This window comes from Hippichthys cyanospilos, chromosome 5, assembly GCF_059441005.1.
Source record: "Hippichthys cyanospilos isolate Australia breed blue-spotted pipefish chromosome 5, RoL_Hcya_1.0, whole genome shotgun sequence".
NCBI classification, from domain to species: Eukaryota; Metazoa; Chordata; class Actinopteri; order Syngnathiformes; family Syngnathidae; genus Hippichthys; species Hippichthys cyanospilos.
This window is the reverse complement of record NC_142373.1, coordinates 10,165,573-10,187,752: the sequence shown is the minus strand read 5'-3', so window position 1 is coordinate 10,187,752 and position 22,180 is coordinate 10,165,573. Positions and strand designations below refer to the sequence as shown.

Below are 22,180 nucleotides of genomic sequence, written 5' to 3'. Positions count from 1 at the left end.
GGTCTCATCAACGGACTTGGGAATCTCCCAGGGAAAAGTGAGTAATATATAGGCTGCCAAATGATAATTAAAATGTTTTATCTCGGCGTGGCCGCACAAAGAGAGCCGTTTCCTCCGGTGAGAGTCAGAACAAAAGGCCGCCGGCGGTGACGAATGGCTCTTTGTGCCCGGGATATTTTGGCGACAAGTCAGGATCACAATCGCCGGTTCATTTCAATATTGCCCGAATAATGTTGTCATTAAGCGTTGAACTGAATCTGAGCTTTCAAGAACCCAATCCGACTTCCTTCAAAGAAGGTAGTCCCACGTCAAAACAGTTTTTTTTAACCCATTCAATGCCAGGGACGTATTTTTACGTTTTTTTTTTTAAGAGTCCAGACATTCAATCCCAAATACTTAAGTATTGATTTAATACTCAAGTATCGGGAAATTAATGCTCTTCAGTATCTATTTAATACTGGGGTTTAATGTCCGGACTTTAAAAAAAAAAAACGTGAAAATACGTCTCTGGCATTGAATGAGTTAATGCAAATGATCAACTACGGGAAATAGAAGAAACCTAAAGTTAAAATGTGGCAGTATATCTATCGTAATACCCTGTTTATTAACTTCACATACTTGTATGCTGTTTATGGAGTAACAACAAATATTTATGAAATAACACATTTTTTTTCACATAAACAGCCACACAAGTGCAAATAAAAGCCGTATTCTTGCCCCTCAAAACATTCATACAAAGTATATTTTGCAGAAACGCTCAATTACAAGCGCTTCATCCAGCATTTAACGCTCACCAAATGAAATTTGAAAATCACATGCGCTAAAAGATGATAGATACAACAAGCCATCTATTTTTTCCATTCTTACATAATTGGACACTCCAACAAGGTTGAACCGTCAATGGGGCTTTCATTATCGCGCCAATTTAGAGGGCTGATTGAAATCAATTTTTCTGCCGTCTTTTGCCATGGTTCATTGAATTTCTTCGGAAAGAAAAGTCCTCTTCTTAATGACTGGTAACAAATGAAGAGTAAGACCAAATCGTTGTCCCCCTCAAACAATTGGAACAGTTTTTGATAGTAACCAAAATTGATTGTTTTCAAATGAATCGACCAAATTTTCTGTTCAGGTTCAAAGCCTTGAATTTGGGACAACAAAACTACATGACTGTGAGAAACATGAGATTTGGTGATCATATTTTGCATTTCTTGTCCATTAATGTGCCCTTAAAGGGACAGTGTGTAAGATTTAGACTGTTTTACATTAAAAAGGAAAAAAATGATTATAAATATCAACAACTTGTAAATAAACATGTTCTTAACAACCAACAGTATGTTTTAAATATAATATTATGTCTAGTTATCATTAAATGTTAATCCATGGGGGGTGGCACTCCTCCAGAGATTTTGCACCAAGTCAGCCAAGTAAACACCATTGTTTCATTTTTTTCGTTACCGTATTTTCCGCACTACAAGGCGCAAACTCCATTAATGACATGTTTTAAAACCTTTTCTACATATAAGGCACACCGGATTATAAGGCGCACCCTCAATTCATGACATATTTTAAAGCGTTTTCAATCGCAATATCGTAATACTCAAAGTAACAACAATGATAACTCAAATAATAACTCTAAACTCTCAATAACATAATAACTCAATGTCAAGCAACCTTGTTCAACTGTAATCACACAAAAGAAACAGGTCAAGCTTACTTTATCACTTCATTCCCCATCCACGAATCCCAATTTCAATATTGATCCATATATAAGGCGCACCGGATTATAAGGCGCACCATCAGTTTTTTAAAAAAATTAAGACTTTTAGGTGCGCCTTATAGTGCGGAAAATACTGTAGCTGAAATGATCAATTACCGTACTTACGTCATTACTTAATTTGTTTATTACCAGCCATTTTACCTCCGCCCCCTCAAAAAAATAATAATGTATATCAAAATATATCTGTTGTATTGAATCTTTGGTACGGAACGTGATTCATAGGCATATATTTAATGGCGGAAAGTGGAAAAAGCATCATCTAGGCCCTTCAATGTACAGCTCAGTACTATAGTTTAGGGACAGCTGGCAGCGCCTTCCATTTGGCAGCAGGGCTCCATTATGTGATCTGTAATCTGCTCAATGTCTGACTGGGCTGCAAAGGACGCAAACCTGTGGCACGCTCCAGCATATTGCAGCCTATGTTTCGCCGGCTGCAGATAAACAGCATCTGCTTGGATTCGCTGGTTCCCATGAGGAGCTATTGGAATTCTTTTATACACCGCCGGTTGTCTTGTTAGCTTAGCTAGCCGGCTGGTCACACGCCAAGTCGATTATTTATTTATTGAGGCTTTAGAGGTGCCCGATGTCAAGGACGCCGGAAGGTTTTTCTAGGTTGTTCTTGGGAGAATTAGCAGCCGAGGTCTTGTGCAGTATTTTTTCCGTCCCTTTGATCTTTACATCAAAGGGAAAGTATTGAAAGAAGGCACCAGGGAGCTGAAATTTCATCCGGATGGTGACAGCATGCCAAAGTTCAAAATGGCGCCACCACTTAGTTGTCAAATTACCAGGAGTGTGCCATCCATTGGCCATTATACTGCGAATAGAATGTAGACAAATTTGTCCAAAAAAAATGATCTGTTGTGTCGCGGGTCAATTCGACCCATTGGAATGTTTGAGTAAATCTTGAATGTATGTTTTTGCGGCAGGAATTCTGGTTATCTTTTTTCTAAACAACATATCAAATTTTAAAAAGATGGCATTTTTGCTCATTTTTGATCGTGTATTTTATTTATTTATTTATTTAGATAATTAAGCTAGCCACGGGTCAGAATGACCCGCAATCCTCACAAATATTACTTCCATTCCTAAGGAAAAAAATAAAATAACGCAAGTTGTTAGTCAGTGTGGTTACACACAAAAAATAGTTTGTGACACTTTAGGATAATTTGACACACACACACTTCCGGGTCATATTGACCCAGAGATACTTTATTATTGCTGTTTCCCAGAATTACCATAACACACTAGTGAAACAAAGTGCGGAATTTGGATTTCACACTTGAAAACAAAAAAAAACGCAGTTTCTTTGCAGTTTCTTGCAAAGAAATGAATATTTATTCATTTTCAAATGTTGAGGTAAAAGAATTAAAAGAAGTAAAAGAATTAAAAGAATTTTGGGAAATGGCCGGCACTTCATCACACATGTCTTGTAAAGCATGTGTCCAGTATGATGCAACTCCTGCAAAACATCCATTCCACGAGTTAGCACATTTTCAAATCTTCCATTTTTAAAACGACGAATTAATGGAATTATTTCCATTTATTGCCCATCCCTTTTCATTGTGAACATCTTGTTATTTTTTTAAAGCTTTTTTATCACTTTGAGCTCACTCTCACTCACTCACTGTTTTTTTTTTTTTTTTGCTTACGTAAACGATTACATAACTTTGTCATTCCCGCAGCTTAACTTGAGGTCGGTTGAACATCACTAAAAGTACATTTTAAGTTTATTGCTGTGAGCCAGGATTTTCAGATTAGGATTCTTACGGCTGTATATGATCCAGAACATGATTATCTGTACGTCTATGATGGACATCCAAATCATATCGAGCGCGGCTGGCCTTTAAATGGGTCGTGCAGTTCAGCGCAGTATAAGAGGAACATTTCCTTATGTAACAACTTTCATGCTGCAGAAAAAAAAATATATCACCATGTACGTAATGGCTTAGTCAATTGCTGTCACAATTACATATTTTTTTAACTGGTAATGCAGTCGAAAATTCCATCACATCATTGATTAAATGAATAATAAATAATAAACAGTAATTGTGTGTGTGTGTGTGTGTGTGTGTGTGCGTGTGTGTGGCATTTATAATCACTATACTGTCCTCCTAAGACTTAGCTATTCATTTGTGTCCACTGTTGTGTCCCTTTGCATACCACGCAAACAAACGAGACATGAATGGAAAGGCCAGGATGTCCTCCAGTGAGGACACTGGGACTTGAATGAGTCAAAAGAGACAAAAAAAATTACAATGACACAAATGAATAGCTGTCGCTATTCCAACAGTCAATTCATCAGCGATTATTTTTTTTGATGGGTCAACTAATCACCACTATTTTTTTTGCCTAAAATTAGGTAAAGCTATGATCCTGCTTCCAGAAGACATTAAAGCGACTGGCCAGATCGATACATAATATACGTTGTCGACTATTCGCTACACAAATGAAGGATATGCCGAAAACCGCGAGAATATGGACAGCGGGCCGAAAATGGCCCCCAAGCCGCAGTTTGGACACCGATACTTGAACCGATTTCCCCTTGGCCGGATATGGATTTAGCATTTTAACGACGTGAAAGATACCGTCCGTCATACATTCTCCCCCTGGAGTCTCATTTCTGGACAATTATGAGAGCCAAGTAAATCAATCAGCGTCAATTAGAGCCCAAGCACTTCCTGCGAGCCAAGCGCGCCGTACGCGCTCTAGAAAAGCCCTCGCAAGTGAACCGGGAAGATGAAGTGGTGCGTTCAAAAGCTTTCCGTATCTTTTATCTATTTGGAACTCAAATTCCCAACCGAGTGAGGACATGAACCGAGCAGGAGACATGCTAGGGAAGCGCTCGCTTTGATTTCTTTTATGTTTTGATGTCACTCCACATCAGTTCACTTTTCTCCAAAGCTCTGCCTCTCAGATTTCCTTTTTTTTTTCTAAACACCCACTGTGAGAGGGAAAAAAAAGTGTAAAAAGGAGTTGGCGCGTCGGGTTTCCGGTCGTGCTCCTGTAGCGCTCAAGTCAATGTGTAAGTGTGACTGTTGCACCTTCGCCGTCTAAAATAGGCTCCGCGATACGGGGGCGTAATCACATTTGACTTGCGGTGCGAATTAAAGAAACAGGCTGCAGATAGGACTCCCGCATTGCTATGGCGACGCCATATTTGATAGAAATCTGCAATGTTGCGTAACGACAAAGCAGGAGAAAATATTTGCGGTTAAGGACAAATAGCATCATGTTAAAACATCACAATACGGTGGCATTTTTTAAACTATTGTATCAGATTTTGAAATGTGCTCATAATTTATGGAGGTTTGTCCTATATACGGTGTATTCTATGAACTAGCCATTACACTTATAAAATATTAAGAGAAACAAAAACATGCCCCCTTTTCATATTTGCTCTTCTCGGAAAATGGAGTACAAACATTTTTCCTTTCAGCTAGAAGATACAATATCGCACTCTATGTTTTCTGGTTCTTAACGCGTATCATGTATATTTGATCGACTTTATTCTATGCCAACCCAGTAAAAATTGAGCGTCGTCTGTAGCCGTCAATGGCAGTGAAACGGTTAAAGGTCCTCTTTTCGTGTATTTTTTTAAATTTACACAAGAAATGAATCATTCTGTTTAACAGTAAAGTGGGTCCCCACCATACGACGTGAATCCGTTCTGGATTTGGGATCGTAAGGCGAAATTGTCGTATGGCGGGCAATAGAAACCGATGCTAATGCGTGCAAAACCCCAGGGAAAAACGTCAGCATTTTATATACGTATTAAAAATGAGTAACAAAATAGTATAGTAAGTACTATTTATGTATAAACATATGTATAAACACATGTATATACATGTATATAAATTAATAATATAACTAAAAATATATAAAAAAATCATCTAGTTTCTTCAACTTTCACTTATTATTGATTACATAGGTTGTATGTGTTTGAAATGAGCAAAGAGGTCGTGCCATGTTGAACTTTGACATGTTGTTACCATCTGGGTGAAATTTCAGCTCCCAGTGTCAATTTCAATGCTTTCTCCTTCATGTGAATTGCCTTTGATGTAAATATCAAAGGTTAAATAGCATTGCAGGTCATGTGAAACATTTTTTTAGCATAGGTTGCGGGCCGAAAAATGTGTCTGGCGGGCCACAAATGGCCCCTAGGCCGTAGTTTTGATACTATTGATTTATATGATTAATTTATTTACTTGGAGGCTAATGAAATTGATGTATTAATCTGAATTGCGATCAATTTGCCAAGAATCCAGAAGGAGGGCAAATACGGCCCGGATTCTTCTTTTTAGGTCATTTTTATTTGACACGTTTTCCAAATTCTTTGGGGTCCATTCACTACCCAATTTCCCAAATCAGTTCTCTCCTAGTGGAAAGCACTCCCATACACCCCTCATTACCAGCGCCGGGTTATCCGACGGCGATGGCCGGTGGGGGGCGGGGTAGCAGCCAGCGTGGCCCGTGAACGCGCGCCGCCATTGGCTGGTGGGATCCATTTAATCAGCCGCGACTACTCCAGGATCCACCCCCGTACTCCTCCCCCTCGCTCCGCCAGCATCCAAACAGCACGCCGCCCGCTTTCCAGCGAGAATATCAGCTCGGCGCAGGGAGGAGAGGATTAACGCCGCCGCTCATCTCATCTCCATACGTCTTGCGGGAGAACCTCACGAGGAATGATCTAGAACCTTTGTCCGTTCCCACCAAGTCCACTCTCAGCGGGAACCTTCTTGTTTTTGGACTCGTTTCAAATCTCGTTCTTCATGTTCGGACCCCGGGCCGTCCCTTCACCCGAGCGAGCTTAGGATGCCGTCCGAAGAGCCCGACGAGGCTCCCAGGGACGACAAGTCTGTAGTGCAAAGGGCCAAACGGGAGGCCAATCAGGAGGAGATCCTGGCGGCCGCTCTGGGCATGAGAATGGGCCCCGAGAAAGCCACGGCGACCTTCTGGCGGCCGCTCAAACTCTTCGCCTATTCGCAGATCACCTCTCTGGTCCGCCGAGCCTCGCTGAAGGAAACGGAGCGGGCGCCCCTTTCGGAGAAAGTCCACAACTTCAAGGTGAGACTGGAATTTCAAGCTTCATTTGTGGCCGGGGGGCAGCTTCTCACGCTTCCCCGGGGGGGGGGAGGGGGTGTCGACGAGGAGAAGATGCGATTATAAACTGTTTCGGTCCGTCCGATGAAAAGAAAATCTGCGGGGTGCCCTGTGTACCGCCGCTGTTAAATTGAACGCCAGATGGAGAGATTAAGCGGATGGAAAATTGTGGTCCAGTGTACGTGTTCTGTACGCCGTAGTTCCAACGCTCCTGTTTTGGTCTGCTCGAAGCTGGAAGAGAAACGTTAGCAGCAAGGCTTCGAACTCTCTCGCCTCCTCCGTCTTTGTTCCCGTCTATTACTTAATGTTCCTTTCGTGACAAAACATGAGCACGGTTCCGGCGTTTAAGAGGCCATTAACGAGAAAAGCACATCTAAGACCCAGGCGGAGCCTCCTCACCGCTGACTTTCTTCCTATCGATGTTCTTCTTTCAAAAAAGGACAACGTTTCACCAATTATGTCAGAAATGGGGCAACCAAACTTAGAGTTACGTTACTTAGGCAACTTTTTTACGTTCTTTAAGAGTCCATTAGATTGTTACTATATTGTAATTAAATCCCAAGTATCTATTTATATTTTTTTCCGGAATTTGGCTAAGAATGGCTATTACTACTGTACATAATTTTAGTCATAAAGTATCAATTACTTTTGGTAAATAACTCATTCAATCCAAAAGACGTACTAATATGTCTTTACAGAGTCCAGACATTTATTGCCAGCTACTCATTTATGATTTTTTTTTGTGTGTAAAGGGGGTCTCAAAATAGTTTTTCGTATATGAAAATGATGGGCGAATAAATTAATTTAGTACCTGAAATCGAGTCGTTGAGACTCTTGAAAGTCCCGTGAAAATACGTACTTAAGTAACTGACTACTTAAAATACCAAAGTAATTTTGTTTTGTAATAGATTAGTACCTAATATATTACATTGGTATCTATTTACCGATGGTAATTGATCAATTTTATTGGTTTAGTACCTAAGTACCAAGATGAATTGATTACTTGACTATTCAATCATTTAAAGCAATTGATTACCGTGTGCTTATTTGCCTAAAGTCATCAATTATTTTAGGAAAATTGCTACTTAAGTAATTAAATACTTGAAGACTAAAGCAACTTAATACTTTATAGTACCTAAAGTAATCCATGACTTTGACAACTAACTACCTAGGGTAAATGTTTACTTCATTAAGTACCTCAGGTAATTGATGACTTTAGTAATTAAGTTCCAAAAGTAATCGATCGCTTGGAACTTAAGTACTAAATTTATCAAATATTTTAGGAAAATTACTACTAAAGTAAATTATTACTTGAATACTTTATTATTACCTAAGGATAATCAATTACATTGCTACCTAGTTGCCAAGGGTAAATGATTACATTATTGCTTAAGTACCTTAAGTAATTGATTACTTCAGTACTTCATTTCCAAGCGTAATTGATAACTTTTGTACTTACCTAAAGTCACTGATTACTTGGCGCTAAATTGATTAAAGTGATTGATTACTTTCGGTAATTAACTACTAAAGCATTGGATCACTTGAAATACTAGTAATTTAGTACTTTTATACATCCTATCTAAAGTAATTAATTACTTTGCGACTACCCTAGAGTAATCAATTACTTTATTACACACTATCCCTTTAATACATGAAGTATTTCTTTTGGTGCTTATGTACCTCAAGTAATCAAGTACTTATGTACTTAAATACCCAAGTAATCAAATACTAAGTGCTTAATTGCATCAAGTAGTAAATTACATCAGTACTTAATACATTTAGCATCTTCTATTTTTAGACATTCCTTTAGACAAACAATAAATTGAATGACTACATTGAATGTAATAATTCAATAATATATTTATGTTGCAGTAGAAATAAATCATATTTGCAGCCAGTAATTTTTCACAACAGGGGACTTTTTCACCTTAGCAAATCTATGTCTCGGACGTAAACATAAAAAACCGTGTTGTGCATTCTACAATTCCAAAAATTGTCCTTTTTTTTTTTTGGAGGTCTGACACTTTATATTGATTATTTTTGGATGGGAAAATATTTGCCACCATATATTTATTAATAATTAAGTTATTTCTTTTTGATAACAGATCTCTTTTAAGAGCCAAAAGAGTACGCCTCAAGTTGCTCCAACCGATTTGATTTTGAAAGCTACAATTCCAGTTTGTTACGCGTTTTATCACGGTTAAAAAAACCAATCCAGAGAATGACGCCCACGTGATAAAAAGGACTCCCAGGAGCTCCCTCGTCCGCATCATGCTCCATAATCACTATAATCTGTCTTTGTTTTCTGTGCTGCAGGTCCATACCTTCCGCGGGCCTCACTGGTGCGGGCACTGCGCCAGCTTCATGTGGGGGCTGATGGCTCAGGGGGTCAAGTGCACAGGTAGCGTTTCGCATCGCTCGCGTGTCTCCCGCTTGATTACAAAGTGAGCATTGCCGTATATGGGTTACTTGGTTTTTAGTACATCTGGAGCTGGATTATTTCCCCTTTTAATCTACAATCCCAACAGTGAAAACATTGGATTAGTGGGGGTCGTTTGATCAAGTGGAACCAGGGCTTCCTTGCTGGGATGTAAACGTCACTCGCGTCATGTTTGTGACAACAAGTTCATTTGGAAAACATGGGATTTGGGTGGGGAAAAAAAATCGTTTTGAACCCAGACTTTTTCTATGTTGTTGTTATACAGTACTGGGTAAAAGGAACGATTATTAGGCTCTAAAAGGCACTCTTAGAAACTGAAGTCGTTCCACATCAAAAAGCATCATCCACATCATACAGATGGCAAAATAAATGCCAAGATGTCTGAAGCTATCATCTGCACAAAATGTGCCTTATTTGAAGCTCTATAATACAATTTACATTTGATTTTTGGTTGCCATTAGCCACATCATACATGTGACAAAAAATACCGAGATGTGGAAAGATTTTATCTGGAGAAAAGTCTCCTGCTTTAAATTTGGCTTAAGGAATGTATAAAATTGATTGTTACTAGTCAATCATTTAATCGATTGGTTGAGTAACTACTACAGTAATCGATTAGTTTTACCTAGAGTAATTCATTACTTCAGTACTTGGGTTCCTAAAATAATTCTTACTTTACTACTTAAATATCTAAATAATTGATTACTTTAGTACTTAGTAATCAATTCCCTACTCCCAGCCATTTTTAACCCGTCCTTTGGCAAAATACTTGAAAAAAAAATACTTAAGTACCTGAGATTGAATTTAAAAAAAAAAAAAAAAAAACGTAAAAACACGTCTTTGGCATTGAATGACTTAATAATCTAATCTGCTTTCCAAATATCGCAGACAAATTTAAACCAAGCTCAGGTTGAATTTGACCCACGTAGCTTTTTTTTTTTTTTTTTTTTTTTACCGTCTGCATCTATGATTATTTACTTTATCCTTATCGATTCAGTTAAAATTCTGTGACCACCTTGTAACAGAGATGAGTCTCAGCTGTTCGAATTCCCACCGTTCTCCGATTCCTTTTTGATGTTTAATCGATGAAACGAAGCGTGCGTGTCACACGTGCGCTCGCTTCGCCGTTAATTGTCGATGCTTCCGTTTTGAAAGCTTCGGCGGCAAGCAAATGGAAAGCGGTACGTTTGCAGTCTGGCTTTCGAGAGTCTGCCGCTGCCATTCCTTCACTCTCCGACACCGGCGCCAGAATCTAGGGCGCCCGAACCTCTCATGGCGCTCACATTTGCATACCAAAAATAAAAAGCGAGCTACGCCGCCCCCTTTTTCTCCGCTTTTGTATGAGCTCAACTGTTTTTGGCTGAGCTCCAGGGAGCCAGCCTTTTTGCTTGGTGCTTGTTGTGCCACATTTGCTCATCACCCCCCACGACCCTGCCCCCCCCCCCCTCCCCCCCGACCCCCCACCCTCCCCTCCAGCCTCATCTCATCATGCCCGTGAAGCAAAACAAAGCTGGCATGTCTCTTTAATGAGGTGCCGAGCTCCGAGCAGCTCTGTTTCCCCACAAATTCAAATGAAGCCGCTTCCACCAATCAGGCGGGTCGCTCAGGCCATCCTTTCAGTTTTATTAAATATGAATTATTTAAGCACAAAAACAAGTGCGGGTCACACACAGAACTCCCTAAAAAAAAAATCACCATTCCAGACTAGGCATGGGCTGATGTTATACTCTTGTGGTGCGACACCCATGAGAATCGATTTTATTTTTAAACAAAATATTGAATATTTAGTACATTAACAAATGTGTACCGCGTTTACAACAAATGAATGAATAAACATAATAACAATCTCCCTGTTTTTTCATTGTTCGTTGCAAATCACAGTGTCAAGAGGCTGAAAAAAAAACTTGAGTCAACTCTGCAAGCAATCGTGATACCATATCACTAGTTCTACTATTGACAAACTGCACTGCATTTCCATGACTGCCCACTTTGAGGTGTAATTAGTATGTAATTATTTTCAAAGTGGCAGCTTGTTGAGTCAACTCTGCAAGTACTAGTGATACCGTATCACTGGTCCTATTATTGTCAAACTGCACTGCGTTTCCAATGAATGCCCACTGTGAGGCGCACTAGTCTTTGACAAAATGATCTATTTTCAAAATAACATTGACAGATATCACTTGTAACCTGTAAAATTATACAGAGAGCAAGTTTGTTTGCCTAGCATGAGCATAAATATGAGTTTTGAAGTTTTTGAGAAACGTCATGTAAGATCCAAAAAAGGTACGAGGTCTTAAGCTTGTCTTTATTTTGATTGGTAACGTTTGGTCCAATGATCTCCCTGAAGTGGTGGCATCATCAAAATCTGGCGTATTTATTGGTTCAGACCAGTGTTTTTCAAATGGGGGGGCGGATGAGCCCAGGCAAAAAGATTTGTTTTTGCCGTGTGAAGTGTAATTGTGATAAAATACAGCTTGGCATCTCTTTTCACGCACTTTGATGCACTTGGGTTTTTTTCTGCTGGGACGACTCTTTAACCTGTATGAATCCTGTAAAAAAACGTAGTTAACAGTTGTTGAAATATTTTTATACCGCTTTTTCCTTATGTCAGTGTTAAAAAGGATACAGCTTTAGGTATATTTATACAATCATTATGTTTAATAATCTTATTTATGGTCGGCATGGCAGATGGGGGGGGGGGGGGGGCGTGAAATGTTTTCTCTTTCCTCGGGGGCTTTGCAAAATATAATCGAGATGCAAACAAGAAAATAAGCAAATTAAAAAAAAAACGATTGCTATCTAATTATCTTCAAAGAGACGGCTTGTCGACTCAACTCTGCAAGCATATTCTGCTCCGTTTACACGCCCCCTTTTTTAGATGTAGCAAAAGTGGAAATCGTTCATTACCAGTGATTATTAGGAGTTATTAAAACCTTTAACTCCTCACCAGCACAGTAAACCTTCGTTTTGGTTGAAATGGCCCATTCCTATTCCAGACGCATCCATAGCAACCAGGCAAAAGCGCTGACGGCACAATAAAAATGGCATCCGCTGTCTGCCGGTGTTCCTCGGACGTCCACCGAAAGCCTCCCTCGGCCCACCTGGGACCCTCGGAGGTCCGCATGGACACACGCAGCACAGGCCTCCTCTATTATACTGCCTGTCAGATACCCTTAAGAGAATCATCTCTTAAGGTAATTACATTTCTGCACCAATGCATATAAACGCCGCATCCTTCACTCCTGGGACCCGCTTCATCTAAATAATGTCTGCAGATCCTGGGAAGTACGCTTTAAAAGGTGCAGGCTTCAGGAAGGAAACCAAAAATATTCAGGGGTGGGTGGAATTAAAAAAAAAAAAAAAGATGAAGAGCTTTTTGAAATGAGACTCAAAAAGATCTAAGAGCTGGAGGAGCTGCTCCATTTGAGTCTGCGAAAGTAGGTCTAGTGTAGCCCGCAGCGGCTGAATTGCCGCTTCCGTTGCCATTGTTGCTGCGTGAACAGCGTTTCTGTAATTCGCAGCGTGCGCCCGCCTCTTATTGAGGCAAGAGTTCCCTGCTCTCCAGTGGTCCCTCGCTCGCCAAAACAAGATGGCCCTGAAACAGCTGTGCCCTCAACCGCATCCATTACGCAATTGACAAGTATATAATCGTCTTTACCCGTTTGTAATAAAGATGTAAACAGGAGTTAGGGTCCTACTTATATGATTTTCTTAGGCCAATGCTGATTTTTGGCAGAAAAAAAGACAGATTTATTTATTTATTTATTAAGCATTTTCACTCACTTTTCAAGGCCAACAGAAAATTGTGTGCTAAGTCTTAAGTGCGCTTTGGCCTCCGTGTCTTTTTTTGGGCTAACGATTCTTCATAAAGTGCTTGTGATATTTTTTGACTCCTCTAGATGGCGCTCTTAGTTCAGAGGCAGGGGTAATTAAATATTTTTTCCACTGCGCTTGTGTTTATTTCTAAACCAACCATTTTGAAAAAAATGCTTCATGAAGCTTCACTTCCTAATCTCTATTTTGTAAGTACATTTTATCCGCCAGAAACACCCATCACTCATAATGATAATGCACATCCATGTAACCTAACAAAAATAATGATGTGCAACTAGATAAGTTATTTTATGTGCCAATTCATTTGTTCTTAATTTGAAAAGAAAACTCTACTGGTCGTGCCGTCGCAATAAAAAAAAAAAAATCCAACATTGGGTTGATATTCCATGAGTATTCCTCCAGTTGCTGTTGAGTGATTTTTTTCCCCTTGTTCATTTATCCCTTTGTTTAAAAAGCCAAAGGGATGGCTGCACCTGTTTTTAGCCTGCAATGAACCTTTCATCCAACATCTGCTCCGTTTTATTTTGCTGTCTGCGCCCAGGTCGGCTTGGTAAATGAGAACGCGTTCTAAATCGCTCCGTAGTTCAGATTCAAGCAGCCGTCGAGGACCGCCGACTGCAGACTCTGTCGCGTATAATAACGCTTGTAGGGAAGTGCATGGCGGGGGGGGGGGGGGGGGGGGGGGGCTTCATGACATTCCTGGTGTACACGTCGATGAGAACACCAAGTCCTTTGTTGTTGTTGTTTTTTTCCTCCTGGCCTAAACACAAAAAAACCTGCAATTATGTCATGTTCTGAATCAAAAACAAAAGCTCAATTAGGTTGGTGAACTGAAAGAATCCATCAACAAAATCTATTATATAGCGCAACAAAGGGCAACTGGGTGTTTTTTTTCTTTTTTGTTGTAGACTGCGGCGTGAACGTCCACAAACAATGTTCCCTTCTGGTTCCCGACAACTGCAAGCCCAGTCTCAGACACATCCGGAAAGTGTACAGCTGCGACCTCACCACCCTGGTGAGCGCCCACAACACGGCGCGACCCATGGTCGTCGACATGTGCGTACGAGAGATCGAGTCAAGAGGTGAGTGCGCCATACATTGTATATTTGTATATATTAGGGACGGGATGACACACAAATCTCACGGGACCAGATATCTCGCAAGATAAAGCCCACAGAAGCCACAGAAGGCGCATTGGACTCACCCTGATATCTTCAAAAGTGATCAGTAGCAACGGCAACCATGTCGGGATGTCAGCATCAAAGTGTGCAGATTTGATTTGATATATATATATATATATATATATATTAGGTGCATCTCTCCAATAACACACGATTCCATATTTATCTCAATGCATGTACACAGTAGTTCATTTTTTTCTGAAGCATCTTCCTTGTCCTTCAGGGCTGAAGTCCGAAGGCCTCTACAGAATCTCAGGATTCAGCGAGTCGGTGGAAGAAGTCAAGACGGCGTTCGACAAAGGTTCGCTTTCCTCTTTTATCCGCTCATGGAGCCAAGACCAACTGACTTGGTGGCACGTCCTCAAACTATAACGCGGGAGATGAATTATAAAGTGACACATCAGAAAGAACTCAAGGGCCTCCTGGGAGTGACGGCCGAGTGTCCCTCACATGCAATGTTGATGCCAAGGCCCTGCGGGGGGAGCAGCTCCAAGCCAAACTTAGAATTCAGAATATTTCAACATCAGGGAAATAACACATGGCAAACATTTTTGATGAGCAAATATGTCCTTATGTTAATTTGTTTTGTATTTCATTTGACATACCTAACATTATGTTCTCTTTAATAGTGTAGCTTGCGGAATGATGATTTTTGAGACATAAAAGCGACCCAGCAAAAAACTAAACAATGGCATATAAATTTACACATATATATATAAATCACAACATTTTTAACTGAGGATTAGCATTTTTCTTTTCATTTTTAAGGGCGAGAAAACTACAGAGATAATGCCAAATAAATATATATTTACGTGTACTTTACGCAACATGTCAACAGAGCCAGAAACAGCAAACGTAAACACAGCGGTGGGAGAATGTTTCAGCCTACTTGGTTTTAACCACAACTTTGCTAGGCCTATAAAAATGTTGTTGAACAATTTACAAAAATATGAAATAAAAAAATAGAATAAAAAATAAAATAAAAATAAATTAACGTTGTTGAACAATTTACAAAAATATGAAATAAAAAAAGGTAATATGGAAACGTTTTCTTTTGCCTTTAATACATTGCTGATGCATCAGCAGATCCTCAAAATCCTGCAAAAAAATGTCATCAGGACATCCCTAATATATATATATATATATATATATATATATATATATATATATATATATATATATATATATATATATATATATATATATATATATTAAAAAAAAAAACTGTATAGGTGTTGACTCTGTCCAGCTGCGTGAAAAAAGCGTTGCTCCAAAGCGATCTTTCAAAATCCCACATGTTGGGCTGTGAATTTTAAGTGGAGCAGCGGACTTTCCCAGACGGGTTTGCGTGAGATGATCCATGACAGAGTGTCATTCCAGCTCACAGCGCTGTGATGTTCAGCCTGCCAGCACAAGTAGGCCACGGCCCGCTCGCCAAAAAGCGCGCAAACCCGCGGGGAGCGGCAATCAAACTGCAACCGACGCTTCCGAAGACACCGCGGGCGTTAATTCCGCGTTCGGTGCCAAAAGTTCGCCTTCTCATCCCGCTTTGCTCCTTCTGTCCTCCCGCCCGCCCGTTGTCCCGTCATCGCAGCCGGCGAGAAGACGGACATCTCGGTGAAAGCCTACGAAGACATCAACATCATCACGGGCGCCCTCAAGCTCTACCTCCGGGATTTGCCCGTCCCCGTCATCTCGTACGACGCCTACCCCGGCTTCATCCGGGCCGCGAGTGAGTCTCGCCCCAAACGTCGGAAAAAGATCCCTCAAAAAAAAGTTGACAGCCGTGTTTATCGCAGAGGTGTCCAAACTACGGCCTGCCGCCCACGTTATTGCATCCCGAAGCGTTTGCTAAAAAAAAAAAAAATACATTTTGACATGTCCCGCAGTATTATTTAATAAACTAATGAAAAGGTTTATTTAAATTCGGTTTCATTAAATAATAACAATCCAGAACATCACATTATACACAGTCTGTAATCGCTTGCTTTATTGATATTTGCCCCGAGGGGAAATTTTGACCCAACTTGGGCTGTTTGATCTTTTAAGGTGTGATATCAAAGAAGAAGCATCCAAAAAGAATCACTAGGAAGCGAAAATATTGTCAAAACATGATGACTTTCAATATGCGTCGCTGCCATCCCCCGCGGATGTCAAATTTAGCCCATGTTGGGCTCATTTACTGCCATTAAAATTTGAAATATTGTCAATTTTGGACGTATTGAAAGCCCGATGATTTATCACGCATTTCCCCCGATTTTTGCATGAATCTTAACGGCGACTCGCAAACGGAGCTCAATAGAAATTTTTCAAAAACCACCAAGCGGTGGTTAATATTCCTATTTTAATTTCATATGTATTATTATACAGCATAGTTACTTTTGCTAGCTGTTCCAAACACTTTACAATATTTTTCTGAATCACTTTAATAATGTGATTTAGAAAAATACCAGTACAACGTTTTATACTATTTTCTTCCGAGTAAAATGTTTAAGGTATTGGTGTTAATCTTCCTGATATATTTACCTGAATAGTTATCAAACAATTCAGTTGGTCAAAATTTGAAATTTGAATAAGGGTTGACATTTTTTTACAATTTTTTTTTAGCTGTTTAAGCTTTTTTTTTTTCAGATTCAGAATAAGCTGTACTTTGTTGACACTTTGTAAAAAGTCAAGTTAACATATGCTGGATGTCGATTTAAATGGCTTTTCTTCTTTTTTTTAATGCTAAAAAGGATACGATTTTAGGTGTATTTCTACTATTTTCGTAGATAAAATCTCATTTTTGATCAGTGCAACGCAGAATGTTTTCCCTTTCCTTAGTTGAGAAGCACTAAGCTAAAGTAAAAGATAAATAACATGGCCATTATGTCTTCACATTTTTCTGTATGCGGCCCTCAGAGGAAAAAGTTTGGACCCCCCAGTTTACTATAAAATGCATTAGCGCACTCTATTTAAAAGGCTAATGGCTTTCACCCATTGATTCGATTTATTCCTTTTTTTTTTTTACCCTGAGCCGCGCCCACTTTTTAATCATGATGTCATTCATCCCTCAGAGTTGACGGACCCGGAAAAGAAGCTGGAAGCGTTCCGAGAGGCGCTGGCCCTGCTGCCCGCCTCACACCACGAAACGCTCAAGTATCTCATGGCGCACTTAAAAAGGTGAGCTATCGATAAACACACTGGGAAAGCAATTACTATTCACTCAATACATATTGATCGCTTCAAAAATTTATTGAGCTAAGGTCCCCGTTTAATACATCGTATTTTTCAGACTATGTCATGTTTTTTTTTTTTTTTTTTTTGTTAGTCTGGCCAGGGGTGTGAAGTGAAATTACCATATTTCACATATATAATTTCATTTTTTTACCTTAACATTGGAAAAAATAGATAAATAAGGGAAATGAATGTTTCTATAGAGTAGAGATTTAGCACAGATTTAATCTTATAGATATACAGTATACTGTAATACTAACAATAATAGTAAAAATAAATACAATATCTTATTCGACTTGTACATTGTATGTCTTTAATACTATATTTATTAAATTCTTTTTAGCACAAGCTTTGAGTCGCATCTTTTCAAATCTATTTCATAGTTCTTCCATAAATTAACACATTCGCTTTACTGGTGGACTGCCCCCTGGTGGCTTGTTAAAAAAATAAAAACCTGACGATAAGCCACACTGGACTATAAACCGCAGGGCTCAAACACTGAGAAAAAAGTTGCGGTTTACTATCTGAAATTCATGGTAAATGAAAAAAAACGTCGAAAAAAACGTATAAATATCTCTTTGGCATTGAATGAGTTAATGATGTTTCTCTTTAGCATAGATTTATCCCAGATTTCATCTATTGGTGGCGGGCCTGTGAAAACACTTGCCTGTCTCGGTTCGGCGTGACCAGATTGATAAATTCAATATTTTCCAATGCTGTATCATTTCCAGGGTGACGCAAAACGAGAAGTCCAACCTGATGAACGCGGAAAACCTGGCCATTGTTTTCGGGCCCACCCTCATGCGCACCCCGGATCTCGACGCCATGAGCGCCCTCAATGACATCCGTCACCAGAGGCAGGTGGTGGAGGTGCTCATTAAAAACGTCGACGCCCTCTTTTGATTCGTTTACTTTTTTGAATGCCCCTCGTATGGACTCTGTATAGATGATAAGTCTCACACTGTGTATCGTACGCCTCCCCATTTCTGTCGGGGGATTCCAGCGTGTAGCTGACGTACCGGCGCGCGGCGGTGCTTTGTGGTCGTATCTCAGCATGCGGAAAAGATTGTTTCACTGTGAGGTTTTTTTTCGTCGCTGTGTGCCGTGGTAGATTTTAGTCCACGTTACTTTCCGCCTATGGCGCGGTCGTCTTTTCAAACGTCGCGGAAGTTCAGCTAAAAATAAGCTACTGATTTTTGGAGGAATTTTGAATACGTCTTATTTTTTTAGGACCTCTTTGTCGAATGAGCCTTTCGGACTTTTTCCTGTCAGTGTGTTCGCATCGGTGCTTTTGCCTGACTTTTGATGTTACTGTATAAACGTTAATGCATTCATTTTGTACGCTCGTCGCAACTTTGCTATGATCGGTTTGAGTGATTAAACTGGTAAAAATTATGTCTTTTGGGCGTGGTCATTTATAACCTGGGCCGTAATTGGCCGTGACCTAAGCACTGAGCAACGGTCGTGTCGTTTTCAGTCGGAAGTAAGGCTGCACGATTAGCTTATAAAGAGTTTATCCTCTGTGATATTGACAAATAAAAAGCCTGATACCGTGCGTGTCAAATAAAGCACTTTGTCATCCTACCGCTAGGGGGCAATGTTTCTCACGTGTTTGCATGGTAAAAGCCCCTGCTTTTCTCACCCTAATCAATTATTTACCAGTATGAAATGGCGTTGAGTTTCTCACCTGATTCCTAATATAACAGTGCTAGCTGTAATTGAGATCCAAAATTGGAATAAATTTGGTTTGAAATGACGAAAAATGACATTTTGATTCAAATTTGCTTAAAAGTAAATAATGTGCTTGGATCTAATGTAATGAATGTGTCACACAAAATTGATTAAAAATATATTTTCGCTGAAAACTGCAAAATTTTTCACATTATGAGAGATATTAAATCTTGCGTGTTGCAGCTGGCTGCGGGGTAACCTTGAGCGAGGCGCCGTTTGTCCTTAGTTATGCCTAATTATTGCCAATGACAGGTTGTCCCTGAAAGCATCACGCCATGTGACTGTGCCTAAACTCCTCCATCACTCACACTAATTCGGTGTGAAACGCAAATCTTGGAGCACACGCGTGCAGATTTACACACGGAGTAACGCTAAATACAAAACACATGCCGTACCTCATTTGTTAAGTTACAACAACGTATAAAGCGTTTAAGAATTATTCTTACTCTATTTGCTCAATATTCTACTCATTATATATTTTTTTCTCACTCATTCACTCCCAAGGACATTTTTTAACGTTTTTTTTTTGTTTGTTTTTTTTTTTTATCAAGAAATTATATATATTATATATTATACAGACATGAAATCATCAAAAGCACATATACTGGTTTATTTTTTTTTTCTTTTTGTGCGTTGGGATTGAGGAGGATCTGAAATAGGCTGGTACTCGGTACCGATTAATTGGTATTTTCCAAGCGAAAAATTGAGATTGGTTGAAAAACATTTTTAATGGTATATATATATATATATATATATATATATATATATTCCTGATACTTGATTCTTCTGTGTGTTTTTTAATTTATTTTTTTATTTCCATCCCCCATAGCACCCAAGACACAATCAATGCTTGACATGCAATCAGTGCGCTGTGGGGCCCTAGCGTCACCTTCATTTAATGTGAGCCAAAGCCTCACTTGTCTCCCGGTGATTGTGCGGCGGAAAAATTGGATTTTTCATTCAAGCGTTTAGCATCCCCCAAATTTATCATAGCGTCATCTCCGCGCCGCCATCAAGCTCCTCATGGATGGCGTGATAAGCCGGCGGCGGGCGGGCGGCGCTTCGTCTACTTGCGCTGGGCCCCGTTGTCACGAAGGAGAGTTCGTTGCAGTGATCCATGAGATAAGTGACCTTTGTCGGCCGTGTTGGCCCGGCTGAATAGATTTATTTTGTTTCGCCGTTGCTCTGGTTTAAATAGCGTGTCCGCGTCCTCCTGTTATTGCTCATTGAGGCGTATGCGTTTAGTAGCCTTGTGTTGTACTCTTTTATTAGGCTTGCCTCACAGGCGTTACATTTTATTTTCTTTCAAATTCAGTGACTCATTCAAAGACTCGGTTATTTAAGATTAAATCATAAATATATGTTTTTCACCAAAGGAGGGGTAAAAGCAGAAGAAACGGTCAAAGAAGGGCTGCACGATTATGGCAAAACTAATAATCGCGGTTATTTTGGTCAGTATTGAAATTATTATTCACTGTGATTCATCGTGTTTGGTCAACATGTCTATTTATTGGCTTTTTTAAACAAGCAGTATATAGACAAGGCTTCAAGGCTCCATACTTACAAATGAAAATAATCAAAGTAAATCATAATTATTGTATAAACACACAGCTCACGTACTTGCTGAGCGCAAACCAATGAAAAAATTGAAGCCTGCGGTATTTAGAACCAAGCACATTCTATTTACTTTTAAGCAAACTGTAATCAATTAGCAGTCAAAATGTCGTTTTCGGTCATTTCAAACCAAATGTATTCAAATATTTTCCAATCGGATTTTTCAAAATGGGTCTCAATTGACGGCTAGCACTGTATATATTAGGAATCAGGAAACTCGACACAAATTCACACTGGTAAATAATATATTAGGGTGAGAAAAGCAAAGGCTTTTGTCATGCAAACATGTGGGAAATATTGCCTCCTGGTGGTAGGATGACAAAGTGCATATATGTGCATATATGTGCGTATATATATATATATATATATATATATATATATATATATATATATATATATATATATATATATTGTGGTGTAAATTTGTAGAATGCAGGGGAAGGTTTGGGACAAATCTCTCTTAATTCAGGCGTTGCCAAAACGGTGATTTGAGCGCTAAGTGAGATGAATGAGGCCTGTGGTTGAGCGAGCAGTTGATTGAACACATGCGGGTTGTGAGGATATTGAGTTGACTGACCCGTCACGGGGGCACCGGCGGAGAGAAAGTACAGGACGCGTGCCTCCAACAAAAGAAAATGTAAAAAATAAATAAATAAATAAAAATTATGTTTTGATAGCATGTTTTTATTTTAAACAAATTTGACTGAAAAAAAATTAATATCGTAAAAGAAATGCATGTCTATGACTTATCAAAAGAAAATCAATCAAACTTGCTGAACACCGTTATGAACTAGTTGAACAGCTAGCTAGCTAGAAAGCTAACAGTCTAACGTCTGTCACTAAAACATATGCCAAACCAAACAAAATGGAGCTAGCTTTCTGAAAAGGATGATTTAGCTAGCTGAACAGGTAGCTAGTTAGACGGGTAAGAGTCTAGCATCTGGTTAGCATGTTATTATTTAAAGCTTTTCTGATTTTTTTAAATTTCAAAATAATGACAATAGCTTTAATATTTTAAAAGAAACGTGAAGTTATGACTTATTTGCGAAAATATCACTAATATGCCAAACAAACTACTGTAGATCTAGCTGGCAAGCTAAAGCGCATGATTAGAATAGCTAATAATTTTGACTTGCAAAACTGCTACCAGATTTTTATTCATCACTTTTTTTATTTTGAAACAATTCAAATATCTTCAATAAAATAAAAAAATGCACATTTAAGACTTCTCTAGGAAATGTTACAAATATGTTTGCCAAACCAAACTAAAGCTTTCTAATTTGATGA

General features: G+C 39.3%; 2 protein-coding genes across 2 annotated transcripts in view; both read left to right on the top strand.

Moving 5' to 3' along the window:
- atf2 (activating transcription factor 2) overlaps positions 1-6,413 on the top strand; it is a 36,884-nt gene extending 30,471 nt beyond the window's left edge. The window contains exon 13 of the mRNA XM_088414836.1: positions 6,342-6,413. The gene's annotated coding sequence lies outside the window, so the exon portion shown is untranslated. The remainder of the gene's footprint in view (positions 1-6,341) is intronic.
- On the top strand, positions 6,178-18,943 carry chn1 (chimerin 1). The gene is made up of 7 exons (XM_088414837.1): positions 6,178-6,841; positions 9,194-9,278; positions 14,060-14,233; positions 14,556-14,633; positions 15,927-16,064; positions 17,389-17,494; positions 18,280-18,943. Exons 1-7 carry the CDS (start codon positions 6,590-6,592, stop codon positions 18,449-18,451), a joined length of 1,005 nt encoding a protein of 334 aa, XP_088270963.1. The 5' UTR covers positions 6,178-6,589; the 3' UTR covers positions 18,452-18,943.
- The last annotated feature ends 3,237 nt before the right edge of the window (positions 18,944-22,180 follow it).

Coding starts and splice junctions, on each gene's coding strand:
- chn1 (XM_088414837.1), top strand. CDS start 6,590: ATGCCGTCCGAAGAGCCCGACGAGGCTCCCAGGGACGACAAGTCTGTA. Junction 6,842..9,193: donor AGAAAGTCCACAACTTCAAG/GTGAGACTGGAA, acceptor TCTGTGCTGCAG/GTCCATACCTTCCGCGGGCC. Junction 14,634..15,926: donor CAAGACGGCGTTCGACAAAG/GTTCGCTTTCCT, acceptor CCGTCATCGCAG/CCGGCGAGAAGACGGACATC.